Consider the following 17561-nt stretch of genomic DNA (forward strand, 5'->3'; position numbering starts at 1 on the left):
AATCCATTATATGATGAAATAATCTGATTTAATAAGTAAAAAGGTTACAAACATATACTTCCCTTAATAAATAATATCTTATCCCTGCTCTTAATAAAACTCTAAGCAGTGCAGTATTGAAAGAGAAACAATCGGACACATGGCCAATATTTTGAATAGCCTTAAATCAAAGTATAATTTTAATATTTTCAATTGTAAATTTTCCAGAGATCTCTCCCATTTAAAGGTAAAAAAATTTAACTGAACTAAAAACAGTGCATTTTTATATATTTATTTTTTCAGACTCCGTCTTTATTTGTTGTAAATATGCAATATGCAATAGCATTTTGAAGCAAAATAATAAACCAATAAAATATCAGAATTAAAATCACTGCATTTCTTAAGTGACACCATTGTGAAAAGTCTTTTGAGTCTTTTGTAATATTTTTTAACAGGAGAAATACCATTATGAAATTCACATAACTGTTAACATAAATAACATATAAAACACTTAGCAAGAATGTCCACTTTTGTGTATTTTTGTGTTAATAACAATAAAAACAATATTTAAGAAGTTGTAAATGCATTTCCTGTTTACTGACATCACGTAGTGGGCACTCACGCTATTACGTTTCCCCTAACCAATGAAATTACAGGTGGGCGTGGCTGAATGTGCAGCCCCGCCCCACATTCATCCCCGCCTAGATCTGCAGGCTGCAGACAGGGGCTTGGCCAAGTCAAACGAGCCTGTTCACTGCAAAAGGGTAACGTTAGAGGTCTAGAGACAAGCTCTTCGCGGCACTTTATTAGATTAGAAAGCTTTAGGAAATCTTTAAGGGATATGCAAACAAATGCTGCATACGTCTGTCTGTGCTTTTTGATCACACAGGGTAAGTCCTTATTTATTTGTTTATTTTTAATTAAACTCAAATCGGGAGCGGAATAGATCGCATTCCGCATGAATTCACACATTTGCGTGTGTGAATTTTGCTTATGTCACTCTATTGGCTTTTTTCCCCCGTTTTTTAACATTTAGATATTTACCTGCATTTAATGAAATCTTCATTTCCTTGCTTGCTTGGTTGTAGATTAGGTTCTAAAATAATATTTCTTCGTTATGTTTCAGGCATGTTTGGGGATGCAGATGAAATTAAATCGGTGTTAGTGACTGAGGGAGATTCTGTCCTACTATACACTGGTGTTACTGAAGTGCAGGAAGGTGATCTAATATTGTGGAAATTTGGACCACAAAACACTCTAATAGCCGAAATCATCAAAAGGGAGCAAATAGGCATTAACATAAATTTTGTGCTTGATGGAATTTTCAAAGACAAACTACAATTGAAAAACACACTGGATCTCTGACCATCAAAAACATCAGAACTGAACATGCTGGACTTTATGAACTCACTTTGATCAGTGGAAAAACCTTACTGACAAGATTTAATGTTACTGTCTTTTGTGAGTAAACTATATCTCTCATGTCAAAAATCCGATAATTGCTCAGTTTTAATTTGCCATTTAATTTTACTCTCAATTTTGAGTGCTGCACAACAGACTCAATAGCTAATTAAATCCACCTTTATCTTTCAGTTTTACATTTATTAATTAATTTATTTTTTGATTAGCCAAAAAAGAAAATCTCTTCATCGTGTTTTTTGTATGGTTATTAATACCATCTTTATTCTGCATTTTTCAGCTCTACTACCTGTTCCTTTCATCAACAATAAAACTTCAAACTGTTCTTCAAAAGTACCAAGATCGCATTTTTCCAGATGTTCAGTGTTGTGTTCAGTGTTGAATGTGAGTGCTGTGAGTCTCTCCTGGTACAAAGGAAACAGTGTATTGTCCAGCATCAGTGTGTCTGATCTCAGCATCAGTCTCTCTCTACCTCTGGAGGTGGAATATCAGAATAACAACACCTACAGCTGTGTGGTCAACAATCCCATCACAAACCACACCACATATCTGGACATCAGGGATCTCTGTCACACATGTGCAGGTACAACAGCTGTAATTAATCTCCTGACATGTACAGTACTGATATATTAAAATAATGCAGGTTGGTCTTTATTAGCTATTTTTGAACTGTCATTTTGTTTGTCTGTTAGAGTTTACATTGAACCCCTGGTGTTAAATGCTCTTTGAGTCAGCATCTTGCTAGGCAAAAAATTGGAGTTTAAAACTGAAACTAGATTAACTTCTCTCCCAGATCATCTATTTTGTGTCTCTTTGCTGAACTTAGACTTGCAAGATTTATTCTAAATGCTGTTTTCTTGATCATTACAGAACTGGGAAGAAATGACTATCTGATAGTTGTTGCCGTGGTGCTGTTCGTAACAGTTTGGGGATTGATCTGGTGCTACAGGAAGCGTAAACAAGGACAATGTGGCAAGTGTTATTTTCTCCAAAATATTTAATTTAACTTGGGAAAAAAATCTGCTTTAATATGATCTGCACTGGTAAATCAGTTATTTTAAAACAGCTGAAACTGAGGTCGAAATTCAGTATACCACAGCTACATTCTGTGCAGATCATTTACACCATATGGTACAATCTGTTTCTGCTGTGTGCAATGTTTCTTGTCGCCTGTACAAATTTCAGTGCCAGTGCACTGACAAACCATTATTGTGCAAAAAAAAAATGACTTGGCTCATTTGTGCTTGCTTTGACATGCAAATACATTTGTCATGTATTTGACAGGCAGTTTTATACAAAGCGACTTACATTGCAATTATCAGTCACCATGCTCTACTAATTAAACAACAGAAAAGCCTTACAATAGGGTGGCCGAGAGAGCTTAACAGCTGCAATATAAGAAAGCGCATGCAATTACAAAAACACCAGCAAATTAAGAAACATTCATTCATTTTCTTTTTGGCTTGATCTGGGGTCGCCACAGCAGAATGAACCGCCAACTTGTCTAGCATATGTTTTACGCAGCGGATGCACTTCCAGCTGCAAACCATCACTGGGAAAGATCCATACACACTCATACACTCTGGACAATTTACCCTACTCAATTCACCGGTACCACATGTTTTTGGACTGTGGGGGAAACCAGAGCACCAGAAATGCCAACTAACCCAGCCGGGGTTCGAACAAGTGACCTTGCTGCGATTGTGATTGATTGTGCTACTATTGAGGAATTCATTGTGTCTTGATGAATTTCTGCCGAATTTATTACTTCCATTTATATGCTTATTTGAGTGATTTCAGTATTAATTTTATGTATCTATCTTCAGTTATGACTGATCATACACATCTGCATACTCAGACATGCGTCCACGCTCAGTTGCAATGACTTCAAATATATGATAACTCTAAAACTGCCCGTGCACTTTAGCTGAAGCTTACAGTTGACAGCTTAAGGCACCGTGAACAAGATATATTGCTGAGCATTGCTTTTGCTGATTTGCCATATTTAAAGTAGGAAGGAAAGGACATAAATGGTCATGGGGAGGATCCCTAAAAAAACCCTGAGATTCTATTGGTGGTAAAGAAATTACTCAACTGGCCATGGGTAGGAAACATCTGGGAGATTTGAAATCCCATTAGTGGAGAAGCTAATGGAGGTGTGTTAATGCGTAAATGTATTGTGTGTTAATTTGGTGGAGTGATAAGACAAAGTAGCGTATTTAAACTAGCCTATACTCATTAGACACTCAAACAACCTTTCTTTGTTGTTACTGATGCTGTAACAAAAAAACTGCTTTGCCTAAAGACTTCAGAGATCTTAGATTTTGTTATTTTTTGAAAACTTTGACTTAGAAACTTAAAAAATATTTTACAGACCAGAATCTTTTTTCCACAACACTACCCACTGTGCAACTGTGCTGCCCCCCAGCTGAAGGTTACTCGGGCCAAAAACCAATTATTTGTTTGGTTTTATTTTAGAATTTAGATATTTGGACTAGAAACGATACAAGAACTCCAAGTGAGAAAATAATTTTTGGAGGTATAACTTTGACCATTTCCTTTTTCTTTTTTTACAGAAATCTGCGCAGAAGGTGGTACAGTCTACTCAAGCATCTCAACAAGCTAAGAATCACAGTGTTCAATGCTTTTAAGTATACAAACACTCAAGACATAACAGTATAAAACTAAATAATATTTTTATTGGTGCTGGACAAGGAAACATTTTCCAATGAAAAACATGTAGCGAGATCCATTAACTGATCACTGATGCTTTTTCCACACCAATGTTTTATTCATCAAACATCAGTGGAAACTTTTGTATTCAGGCAATTAATAACAGATACCAACAGAACATGAAGCCATGTTAAATCCCTTAAGACTTTCCATTCATTGTAAAGTCTTGAGTTAAGTCAACATCTGCTTCATAATACCACAAGAAAAACAATCTTTTCTAGACTAGACCTGTCCAGACTTGCATGCCTTCATTTTCTGAATCATATTCTCATATTTTTTTTGACTTTGTCTTGTTTTTTTACATAGACCTGAAGGACAAGATTAGTATATTTCATATTTAGAAGTCTTTTTAAAATGCTGATCATGTAGACAAAATATTATACAGTTTAACACAGGTTTGAACATATTTTAGTGCATATCAGTGTCTTGCACAACACAAAACCTCATCCTTAGGTCCTCTGGTGGCTATAAATGGCTGATTTTCAGGATTTAACAATAAAATCACATGCTCCTTTTGCCTTGAAGAGGTTGATTTAGCAAACGGTACACAATCTTTTTGACCTGATTGAATCTGTTTTATGTTAACATTGTAGCCTTAACATCTGTGGCTATGAAGTCATTCGAAAGACTGGTGCTAGCTTATCTAAAGGACATCACTGGACCCCTGCAGTTTGCCTACAGAGCAAAGCGGTCTGTGGATGAGGCAGTCAACATGGGACTGCATTATACCCTACAACATCTGGACAAACCAGGGAACTATGCAAGGATTCTGTTTAGTTCTGCCTTTAACACTGTGGGAATATTTATATAATCTATATATAACTGAAAAGTTGTTTTTAGGGTGTGACAGACCTTAAAATGTCTTGGTTTCCTGAACTCTGACTGTCTCCAAAGTAATCCAAAGTAATGCAAATTGTCAGTTTCACACCAACGCTGTGTCTATTGTCTTCTCAAGTCGGTCAACTGGTCAAATGGTTCGGTGATGCTTTCATGCTAAAGACACCCTTTTGTTGATTAACTCATCCGGTCAGTTGCTGGGCAGGTTTCTCACATCTATATGCTGGGTATCATACGGACTCCAATACTGAATTTGCATGCTTTGTTTACCCATCTCCCCTCCTCCTAAGAACATATTATAGACATGACATCTCTGTCTTAATTCAAGCTTGTGATAAAACTCGTAGACTGCAGACCTCCAGTTGGCGCCTGCAGAAAAATTGACTTCTTAAAGACGCTGTATGACTGCAGATTAACCAACACGCCTCACTAAAGGAATTCTTTAGCTTGTTTAAGTCCCCTGGACTGGGTTCTCTTCTTCATCATTTATTTTTAAACAACAACACCATCGTCCCATCACTGCTCGAGTACAAACTGACCCAGCTCTCTGTTCCTAGCTCTGTCTGTCAATGGATCACCAGCTTTCTGACAGATAGACAACAGCTAGTCAGAATGGGCAAAATCACCAACTGCTCTTCTCCCTGTACACCAACGACTGCACTGCTCACTTCAAGAACTGTACTCTTCCAGATTGAGTAAAAGGGCTCGCAAAATCACTCAGGATGCCTCGCACCCAGCACACTACCTGTTTGAACCGTTACTGTCTGGTCGGCGCTTCAGAGCACCAAGCACAAAAACAGCCAACACCTAAGCTATATAGTGTATAAGATTTTATTGTGGCCTTTAAAATAAACCTTTTGGTGTAAACTGTGAAGAAATTTGCACTTTAATAACTGATATGCAAATAATAATAATAATAGTAATAACTGACAAGCAAAAAATACTATGTGAAGTAGCATATCCTAAATGTTTAATAAAAGTTCTCAGCCAACTGTTTGGTGGATTTATTTATACAAAGTTTTTATTTATCTGGAAAAACTGCTGTCATTTGTCAGTGTTGTCTATATCCAGACACATAGGCTCAGGCATTTGAATTAGTTTTTTCTATGAAGTGTCAAACTTGACAAAGCTTGTTTAGGATATTTATTTAGTTTGAATGTAAATCTTTGCCCTAAAGAATACGACTGACTGTCTCCTTTTTGCTTTACTTAAATAGGTTTGTTACTTTGTACTTAGTTTTTGTTGTGTAATTTTATCTGCCATTGAAGTGATCTTTGTAGCCAGGTTGTTAAAATAAAAATCAAGACCTAAACGACATGAAGGCTAAAAAGAGTAAAGCTTTAAAAACAACCTCTTGAATATATAGTTTATGAATAATAATATATATCAAGTATGTATAAATATATATTAAATATTTTTAGGACGAGTGTGATTACTTTTCTTCTGACTCTGCGGCTCCCTCTGCTGACCATTTGTTAGACTTAATGTGAAAACAACATCCTGTTTAATTTATTTTCTGCAGGTAGATAACTGTATACATATAAATATTAAACATGTATTAATAACTGGCGGATAAAAACACAGCTCTGCTACTATGAGTTCTATCACTAGTTGAAGATGACTGACAGGCCATATACAGGTGTATTTGTTTTGATCCAGGGCAGGCTTTGGTTTATAACTGAAAATTAGAAAAAGCTTCTTAAAAATGTAGAATAGTTGATGAAGGCTTATTTGGAAAAGATTGAAACCAGGAGAGTTCAAATACATTCTATTATTTTATTAAGAAAAAAATTAAGGTCAGACAATACTTGTTAACTCTCTTTTTCAATTAAACAGCATCAGTTGCCTGATTGTTATTTTGAACTAGAGGCTCTTTTTGCACTTTGCCACACTGGCAACTTGGTTGAGAGCTTTCCGAGAGATCGGCTGTGCATGGTTTGAAAACAAAATTAATACATTTAAACCATGTTAAATGAAATTGTGTAAATTCATTCCAACAAATCAAGTTGAGTTAAAGAAAAAAAATGTAGCTAGTTTTAAAACAGACTGTATGAATTATTGAACTCTTTTAGCAGCAGTAATTTGATAGACTCTTAACATTGATTAATTACCAAGGTTCTATCATGTTTCTTTAATTAAATACAGATTTTTCAAGTTGTGGTTTCTTTGAATCACCCTGTATAATGTATAAGAAAATAAAATAGTGAAATAAGTCTATTACAAAGTTTGTGTAGCATCATTTACAACACCAACACAGACATTACATCACTTAAAATTATTAAAAATGTTCATAAAAGTCACTTTTTTAAACATTTCAAGGTTGAAAGTTGTTGGAAGAAAGATCAAGGTCTCATATTGCAATTCAACTGCATAAATTTATGAGGGTAAGAAAAAAAAAAGCATGAAACACAAAATACAGAAAAAGGCTAATTTAAGGATATTAATAACAGTACAGTGCAGAGCACTGGGGATCTAACAGTGGTTGACTTCTGCAAGATACACATTACCTTGTTAATGTATCTGAATATACTTCTTTTTCTATTTGGTGCTTTTTATATATATTCACAAATGATTTTTTTTATGTTTTTATCAAGCTCTAAGAGATTTCTCTTTTTAACCAAAATTAGGATTTAGTTACATTGTGTAAAATAACTGTTTGATTATGTATTAATTACATTTATTGTGAGGTCTGATAATAAACTGTATTTAAAATTGTGTTTCAGGTGTTGATACAGATAAAGTGAAGTCAGTATCAGTGACTGAGGGAGATTCTGTCACTTTAAACACTGATGTTACTGAAATACAGCAAAATGATAATGTACTGTAGATGTTTGGACTTCGAGAGACTCGTATCGCTGAAATATATAAGCAGAACATTGACATGTTTGACAGCAATGAGATATTTGGAGACAGACTCAAGATAGACAGACAAACTGGATCTCTGACCATCACAAACATCACAACTGAACTCTCTGGACTTTATAAACTCACCATCATCAGCAGAAGAGGAAATTCATACAAGAGATTCAGCATTACTGTCTATGGTGAGTAATCTCAATATGCTTGAATATATTTAAGACATGTACTGAGTATATTAACAAGATGTGTAAATGAGGAAATCATTTATGTTAACCACAAAATAAACAAGCAAACAAACATCTCAAATATGAGTCACTAATTAATCCTTTTCTTTCTAGTTAAACATAAATGATTTGAATCAGATCTAATCGTTTTTCTTTACAGATAGCAATTGTCTCTGTTTGGAGAATTTTTTTAAGAGTATATTTTTTTACTCCTGTTTTGCAGCTCGCCTGCCAATTCCTGTTATCAGTAAATATTCAAACTCTTCATCACCACCATCAGTGTCCAGATGAGTGTTGCAGTGTTTAGTGTTGAATGCGAGTGCTGTGAGTCTCTCCTGGTACAAAGGAAACAGTGTATTGTCCAGCATCAGTGTGTCTGATCTCAGCATCAGTCTCTCTCTACCTCTGGAGGTGGAATATCAGGATAACAACACCTACAACTGGTAAATGTGCTGATCATATAGTGTCTGGATGAAGTCTTATTAAAAGAACTGATCATTTTTTCTGTTTATTACAGAAACAGTTGATCGTCCAGATGTCCTGCCACTCGTAAGCGTTTGTGTGTTTCTGCTGCTCATTTCTGCATGCGTGTTTTGCTGCTGCTACTGCAATAAATGTGACTAAGACAAACCAGATGGCAAGTATGACTACAGACATGACAAAACGACTCATTAAATGCAAATTTTTAGAACAAATTTAATAACTTCTAAAATAATTTTTTAATCAGTAAATCTGCATGTCATCAGTGTGAAGTGGCAGAATCAGCAGCTGATGATAAATGAGCTCAACATCTGCGTGTGTTTGTGTTTTTAGATGAGAAAAGCATGTCAGAATACAGACAAACGTCACAGATCATCATCCGTAAAACACCACAACTCACCATGAACATCTGCTTTCAGACAGAAAACTCAACCTGCCTGCAGTAATACAGATTATCATTCACACAGACAATGATTTTATTCATAAACTAAAAGTACAGTGTGCACATTTACATGTAAAATACGTTTGATGCCATGAAATGAAACCCCTTTAATTTGTAATTTAGCGATCTGCTAAATCATGAATTTGACCAACATTGTGTAACTGATCTGTAAAATTGCTGAGACTAATTTAATAAAACTTGTAGATTTCTGAAGTGGACGTTTGCTGTTAACCAACATTATTTTTAGTTGAAGTCAGTTTTAATTTAAAGCACGATGTTTCAGATTTCAACAGTATTGTATTTTATTATTAAATTCTTAAGACTTGGCAGTAAACCATTGTTGTGTGTGTGTGTGTGTGTGTGTGTGTGTGTGTGTGTGTGTGTGTGTGTGTGTGTGTGTGTATACGTGTTTTTGTGACATATCAGGACACAATTCTGTATAATGACATGGGTATGACACAGGTATTACAAAAAGCAAGTTTAAATATGAGGAAATTGGTGAGGTCCTCATTTCTCAAATTGCTTATAAATCTAATAAAAGTTTAATCAGAGAGAGTAAAGCTGCACACTGTCTCCTGTGATGGTTGGGTTTAGGGGTGGGGTGAGGGCAATATAATATACGCTTAGGACTGTATAAAATGAATGGAAGTCTATGTAATGTACCCACTTTTCACAAAAACAAACATGTGTGTGTGTGTGTGTGTGTGTTTCAGAAGCAGCCTGTGTTGATGTTGTTTTCCATTCTGATCTTGTTATTATTAAGGTCAGTAAATGTGTTATTTGAGCTGAATGTGTGGTTTGATGTGCTGTGAGAGTGTTCAGACTATGTAAGCGAGTGTGTCAACAGACGATGCGTGTTTGTTTCAGTTTTTCTTATAAAAAGCAAAACAAACAAACTTTTTGGAGATCATCATACAGTAGCCAATATATATATATATATACAGTTGAAGTTAGAATTATTAGCCCCCTTTAGATTTTTTTTTCTTTTTAAAATTTTTCCCAAATTATGTGTAACAGAGCAAAGAAATTTTCACTGTATGTCTGATAATGTTTTTTTCTTCTGGAGAAAGTCTTATTTGTTTTATTTCGGTTAGAATAGAGTTTTTAATTTTTTTAAAAACATTTTTGGGACAAAATTATTAGCCCCTTTAAGCTATTTTTTTCCGATAGATATGAAACCATCGTTATAGAATAACTTGCCTAATTACCCTAACCTGCCTAGTTCACCTTATTAAATGTCATTTTAAGCTGTAAGTAAAATATTATTTACTGTCATCATAGTTATTAAAACTATTATGCTTAGAAATGTGCTGAAATAATCTTCCCTCCATTAAACAGAAATTGGAGAAAAAAATAAACAGGGGGGCTAATAATTTTGACTTCAACTATATATATATATATATATATATATATATATATATATATATATATATATATATATATATATATATATATATATATATATATATATATATATATATAGTGTTTGCATTTATTGATGATTTTGATTGAATGTGAGGGCTGTGAGTCTCTTCTGGTACAAAGGAAACTGTTAATTGCAATAGTGTCTGACTGAGTGGTATCATACAGGGTGTGGGGTTAGGGGCGGGCTTAGATGTGCACATTAAAAGCATTGCATCTGCACTCAGTTTGCAGCCAAACCCTTCTTGTTTATTGTCCAGCATCAGTGTGTCTGATCTCAGCATCAGTCTCTCTCTACCTCTGGAAGTGGAATATCAGGATAAAAACACCTACAGCTGTGTGATCAACAATCCCATCACAAAACATGACGCCTAACTGTAAGATGTTTTATACATCAAACTTTCATTCAGTCTTGCATTCTTTTAATACTGTAAATATATTTAAAATGACAACCAAAGCATATTACTTGGTTATTGTACTCGGTTTAATTTTTATTGATCACATTTTTTAATTTCAGGCATTTCATCAGGCTTTTTTGTTCTGGTTATGCCGATTTCTGTAGCAGTTGTAATTCTGGTGATTTGTGGGTTGACGCTTTATCCACACATCAAAAGCACAAGAAGAGAAGGTCAGTTTGATTGTCAACTCATCTAAAATACTGATTCCTAAATGACAAACTGCTCTCAGTCAACTTTACGCTTGTGTTTGTAGATGGTCAAAGCCTGTCAGAATACACACAGGTCACCTACAGTCTTCAGGCGACAGATCTGCCACAGGTCGCTGATCTCCTCCTTCAATGCTGACTTCACATATAAACTTTAGTTCATTTTGACTTTTTGTGTTCATCGTTTTCACAATTCTTACATTTACTTTCTCTCAGCTTTCATTTGTAAAAAGAGAATGTCCATATGTGTGTAACAACCTTCTTATCTGTGCAACGACATTATGTCTGCAAATTTATTTTAGTTATAAAATGTCTTAATTGTTTTACATACATAAGTTCAGCTTAATTAAATATGTTATGAAGAAGAATAAATGTGTTTTTATTCAAGTTGTCTCAACTAATTTTAGTCGGAAATATGACATGGACTTATATAGAAGAAGTCAAAATTATTCACCCTCCTGGGATTTTTAACTTTTTTTTTTTCAGATATTTTTCAAATTATGTTTAACAGAGCAAGAATCTGAATGAATTTGTCATAGTATTTCCTATTTTTCTTTCTTCCAGGGAAAGTCTTATTTGTTTTATTTCAGCTAAAATAAAAGTAGTTTTTATCATTTAATCTCAAGTTCCCTAAGCAATAGTTTTTTTATTCGATTGTCTAGAACAAACCATCATAATACAATGATTTGCCTAATTACCCTAACTTGCCTAATTAACCTAATTAGGTCTTTAAATGTCACTTTAAGCTGAATACTAGTACCTATTATGAACCGTCATCATGCCAAAGATAAAATAAATCAGTTATATTAGAGATGAGTTATTAAAACTATTATGTTTAGAAATGTGCTGAAAAAAATCTGTTCTCCGTTAAACAGGAATTGGGGACTAATAATTTAGGGGGGCGAATAATTCTGACTTTAACTGTATATGTGCATATATCAATAAAAATATAGCTAATGTATTTGAAAATAAACATTCTCATGGTTAAAAAATATATATGTAAACAGTCATTTTTGCAATATTTTGAAATATATGTTGCATAAGTATGTATGTGAAAACTGTCATATATGTGACTGGCACCTGACTAAACTAATTTCATTTATACATTACTAAAATGACAAATTATACATAATCAGATGAGTGTTATGACAACATGCAGTTGAAGTCAGAATTATTAGCCCCCTTTGAATTTATTTTTTTTTAAATATTTCCCAAATTATGTTTAATGGGGCAAGGAAACTTTCACAGTATGTCTGATAATATTTTTTCTTCTGTAGAAAGTTTTATTTGTTTTATTTCAGCAAGAATAAAAGGAGTTATACATTTTTAAACACCATTTTAAGGACAGAATTATTAGCCTCTGTAAGCTATTTTTTTTCGATAGTCTACAGAACAAACCATCGTTATACAATAACTCGTCACTTTAAGCTGTATAGAAGTGTCTTGAAAAATATCTAGTCAAATATTATTTACTGTCATCATGGCAACGATAAAATAAATCAGTTATTAAAGATGAGTTATTAAAACTATTATGTTTAGAAATGTGTTGAAAAATCCTCTCTTTGTTAAACAGAAATTGGGGGAAAAAATAAACAGTGGATCTAATAATTTAGGAGGGCTAATGATTCTGACTTCAACTTTATGTTTTTAATTGACTGTAACTTAACTTATAAAATTAAGCCAGAACATGATCAACTTACAAGTTCTGCAAGCTGTTTTAGGTCAGTTTAAAATAATGTTCAAATGACTTGAGTCAGTTAACAAATTCAAGACATAATGTCACTAAATACACATACAAACATTATTATTTTAGACATAACTTGATTTGAGCTTTTATTCAAAACGGTTTCATTTAAGTTTTTGTTTTTAAATAAGACCTGGTTTATCTATAGGAGACACAAAACATACTCGCAATTCTAGACTTGACCATATATTGCCATATTTCAGATTTCTATACGTAATCGATCGCTTTATTTACAGATAAAATTAATTACATCACTATTAAAAACAATATTTAACAGAAATAAACGTCTGTTGATGAAGACGTGTGGGTGAAAACAACTTGGTGGAAACTTTTGAGCTGTTATTGAAGTCAGTAAACTGGGCGTCTGTGCTGTGGTTTAATCGTCTGTGTGAATGTGCAACACAAAACTGCGTCTTAGATAAATGTGTGGTTTGTCGAATTCAAAAATAAACATTTAATTGGTGTGTATGAAAGAAACAAAGTTTGGAGGAAATCGTGTGATGTTTATGTTTCAAGCATGACGATTTTCTCTCATGTTTGTTCATCATTGAGGGTTTTTAAAACTAATTTTCATAAATGAGATCTACTGTAGGCCTACATCATGGAAAATTTAAGTGTTTAAGTGTTTGTATTTAAGATTCCATCATTTCGTCTTTTATATTGATGTCTACTTTTATAAAATATATCGCATAAAATGTTTTAAAGGGATTTGGTATGAATTTACTCAATATTTACTTACTGTCAAATGGTTAAAACCTTTTTCCAAAAGCTTTTTTATTAATACAAAAGCATTTTAAATATTTATAAGATATGTAATACATTAAAATCCTCAAATTAAGAAAATATACAGTAAATATGAAATAAATGACAGAAAAGAGAGTAAAAACAGATAATGCATTTGATAATTATAACAATTACAACAATAATAACAAAGTCTAGATTATTTAAATAAGACACATGAATTTATATTAACCATTTCTAATGGTGTGTCGGGTGTATACATATTTTGCAGCTAGTTTAGACATCAATTTATCCTCTCCGAGTACAGTATTTCTGAGTCATTTAAAATAAAAAATGTGTTTATTAATGTTTCAAATTGGGAAACAAATATGTCTGTAGTTGAATTTCCTATCAACAGTTGGATTATTCACCCCCTTCAAATAAAATCTAGTTTAATATGTTTTTCTTCTAACTCTGTCAAATATTTTTATCTATTTTAAGATTAGATGGAATTAAAGAACCATAAAAGAAGACAATCTCATGCTGATCAATGCACTATAAGACATTTAGTGACAAAAAGTCAAGGCAACAAATACTTTATGTTGCTTTAACTCATTTTAATAAGTTAATCAGGTTTCAACTTAATGTAACTTAATCATTTTAGTCAGTTTGATTTAAGTTGAGATGACTAAAAAGGTTAATTTGATACTAAACTAAAACATTTAAGGAAGCAAGATTTTTTAATTTGTGTGAGGTTGAATGAGACGCCTCCCTCTTTAGTTTATTCTGTCTGTTCTAGTTTACTGGTTGTTTTTAGACCTGTTGCATCTCATGCTTCAAGACTGTTTGGGGTATTTAGAAATATGCTTGTTTGTGCATTTTTACTCTTTTGTCTGTGGCTTTTGGGTGGTAAGTAGCTGTATTTGTTTGTGACTTCATGTAATGTCGAATTCTTGTAGTCTTGTTATAGAATTTCTTGTCTTGCAGTTTGAATGGAAGCTGAAATGCCATGAGACACTGTGTTGTAGTTTGTTAAAATAATATCAGTTTGAACTAATCTTCATTTATTTGTTAATCTTCAATTGAATTTAAGCGTATGGGTCTGAAAAATAAAACTCCGACCCTGGGAGTGTTAAAGGACCTGCACTCAGAACAGAAAAATGGCATTAAAGATACAATAAAATTGTATTCCCGTACAATTTAAAAGCGCAATTTTAAATATTTAGAAATGTTAGGTTACTTGGCTATATTATTCTCATGATATTTGCTTTTCATAATGAGTTTCTGAACTTACATGAGCTGAGTGTGGGACGAAGAGAAGATGTTTGTTCCTTTTTATTATTATTATAATTTAGAGTAATAAATTAAACTGATGGTGTACTATATGAATTGCAATTAAAGATGCAATTTACGATTTTTTAAAAGGATTTTTTTGTAGGATGCTTTAATGAACTTTCTTTCTTTGATTAATATTTCAAGCTCATTTGTATAGCCCTTATTACAATACTTATTGTAAAAGAAGACTTTTGGATTTGTTGATATGATTTTTGTTTATTATTACTCTTTTCTTTCGGGCTTCAGCCTTTTGAAGTTTTAATACGGGCAAAAAATGTCCACGCTGTATTAAATTTTTCATTTGAGCGCCTTAATGTTGTTCACGAAAGCAAAAAATTTCTAACATTGTGACTACACCTCACGCAACCTAATGCTTAGAATTTGTGAGAAATAGAGTGAACAGTTTATGTTTTTGTGATTTGTTGAAACATCGCGACAGACACAACTGAATCGGTGATTATAATACAATCTACTGACTGATTTTGCTCAGCTTGAGTACAATTTAGACACAGTGTTATCATTTAATTTTAAAATGGCAATTTTCAATTTTTTTCATAAATTCTGATGATATCTGAGAAGATCTTCTGTGACTATATTTCTTTCAGGTGTTTCTGGTGTTCAAGCAGAAGAAACAGAGACGATATCAGTGACTGAGGGAGATTCTGTCATGCTAAACACTGGTATTACTGAAATAAAGATCAATGATCAGATACTGTGGTTATTTAGGCTTCATAATGCAGAGACTCGTATAGCTGAAATCTATAAACAGAGAAACTATACATATGATGATGATGAAAATAATGAGAGATTCAGACACAGACTACAGTTAGATAAGAAGACTGGATCTCTGACCATCACAAACATCAACAAAATACACTCTGGACTTTATAGACTAATGATCATTAGAGAAGGTAGCAGACAAAAGACTTTCAATATTGATGCCAATGGTGAGCAAACTGAAAAACCTTATTAAATTATCTTTATTATAATAAATGATTATTTTAGTTTAAATCAAATGTACATTTGGAACTTCTTATCATTTTTTTTAAATTATCCATACAGTTGGAGGAATGGATATCTTAATCAGATATATAAATTAGGCACACACACAAAAAAAAAAAACAAACAAAAACTTCTCATCTGTATGGGTCACTATTAGTCATTTTCCCTCCAGTTACAGTATAAACAAATTATCTCTGATTCTATTTGTATTTTCTTTACACACATGCTAGTCGTATTATTATTTGGTCAACTGTGTATAATTTTTCACTTATTTGCAGCTCATCTGCCAGTTCCTGTAATTAGCAGCTACTCGACAAACTGTTTAACATCTTCATCATCATCTTCATCAGTTCAGAGATGTTCAGTGGTGTGTTCAGTGTCGAATGTGAGCGATGTGAGTCTCTCCTGGTACAAAGGAAACAGTGTATTGTCCAGCATCAGTGTGTCTGATCTCAGCATCAGCCTCTCTCTACCTCTGGAGGTGGAATATCAGGATAAAAACACCTACAGCTGTGTGATCAACAACACCATCACAAACCACACCACACATCTGGACATCAGTCAATCCTGTCAGACAAGATCAGGTATACAGACAGCAACAGTTTTAACATTAACTGGTAAATGTGCTGATCATATAGTGTCTTGATGAAGTCAAATTAAAATAACTGATCATCTTCTGTTTATTACAGAAACAGTCCATTATGCATATTTCCTGCCACTCATAAGCGTTTGTGTGTTTCTGCTGCTCATTTCTGCATGTGTGTTTTACTGCTGCTGCAATAAATGTGACCAAGACAAACCAGACGGCAAGTATCACTATAGACATGACAGAAAAACTGGTTTAAAACTATTTTTAAATTAATAAATTAATAAATGTCATCAGTGTAGTGGCAGGATGATGATAAATGAGCTCAACATCTGCGTGTGTTTGTGTTTTTTAGATGAGAAAAGCATGTCGGAATACACAGAGATCATCTACAGACAAACATCACAGATCATCAGCCGTAAAACACCACAACTCACCACGAACATCTGCTTTCAGACAGAAAACTCAACCTGCCTGCATTAGTCCTGTAGGTTATCTATTTTCATTTAATTAATAAATCACCATTAAATGGAAAACAAGCAGTTTTACAAGATTACAGACTCTAATGCAATATGTCCATTCAGTGTAAATGCATTAGTGTTGACTAGAACTACTAAACCTGTGTATTTGATGTATTCAATAAACTTTGATTTCTCAATGGGATCTTTGATTATCTTTTTTTATTTATTTTTATTTAAAGATTCTGCCTTTATTCTCTTAACTCATTTGTTTTATTTTGTGTGTATACACACACACACACACACACACACAAATCTGATTGGCTGGTAGCCATAAGATATTAAAGCAATATCAGTGCTCATACAGCCTATTCACCCTTGTGTATTACTTCACCCATATGAGAGGACAACAGTTTGACAAAAATCGCAGCTGTTGGACAACATAATGTATTTTGAGGCTTATTTAGGTGAGAATGTTGTTGTTAAGGTTGCAACTATTCAGTTTATTCATAAGGACGTTGCCTATTTTAAATATTCAAAATCTCAGAGATTCAGCATGTAGGCGGACATCAGCCTGTTTTACTGAGCAGAGCAAAGACGGTTGATGTTCCACTACAAGATGTCGACAGAGACCGCATAAGCCCTTAGAGGACCAAA

General features: G+C 33.4%; 1 protein-coding gene and 1 pseudogene across 2 annotated transcripts; both read left to right on the forward strand.

The window, feature by feature from the left end:
• Nucleotides 1-718: 718 nt before the first annotated feature.
• Nucleotides 719-10770, forward strand: LOC147838433 (uncharacterized; annotated as a pseudogene). The gene is made up of 9 exons (XR_015522510.1): nucleotides 719-869; nucleotides 1106-1440; nucleotides 1679-1981; nucleotides 2269-2370; nucleotides 3975-4021; nucleotides 7688-8012; nucleotides 8275-8436; nucleotides 8686-8692; nucleotides 10683-10770. The product of XR_015522510.1 is annotated as an uncharacterized LOC147838433 (transcript).
• Nucleotides 10771-10941: 171 nt separating this feature from the next.
• LOC147838434 (uncharacterized) lies at nucleotides 10942-17109 on the forward strand. The gene is made up of 5 exons (XM_087304825.1): nucleotides 10942-11023; nucleotides 15464-15805; nucleotides 16139-16444; nucleotides 16550-16666; nucleotides 16802-17109. Exons 1-5 carry the CDS (start codon nucleotides 10942-10944, stop codon nucleotides 16927-16929), a joined length of 975 nt encoding a protein of 324 aa, XP_087160951.1. The 3' UTR covers nucleotides 16930-17109.
• Nucleotides 17110-17561: the final 452 nt, after the last annotated feature.

The sequence above is a fragment of the Danio rerio genome, chromosome 22, assembly GCF_052040795.2.
Source record: "Danio rerio strain M-AB ecotype USA chromosome 22, GRCz13ab, whole genome shotgun sequence".
NCBI lineage: Eukaryota > Metazoa > Chordata > Actinopteri > Cypriniformes > Danionidae > Danio > Danio rerio.

What these genes read in the sequence shown, in the direction of transcription:
- LOC147838434 (XM_087304825.1), top strand. Translation starts at nt 10,942, where the DNA reads ATGCCGATTTCTGTAGCAGTTGTAATTCTGGTGATTTGTGGGTTGACG. An exon ending in CAAAAGCACAAGAAGAGAAG is followed by an intron (nt 11,024 to 15,463) that starts GTCAGTTTGATT and finishes TATTTCTTTCAG; the next exon opens with GTGTTTCTGGTGTTCAAGCA. An exon ending in ATCCTGTCAGACAAGATCAG is followed by an intron (nt 16,445 to 16,549) that starts GTATACAGACAG and finishes TGTTTATTACAG; the next exon opens with AAACAGTCCATTATGCATAT.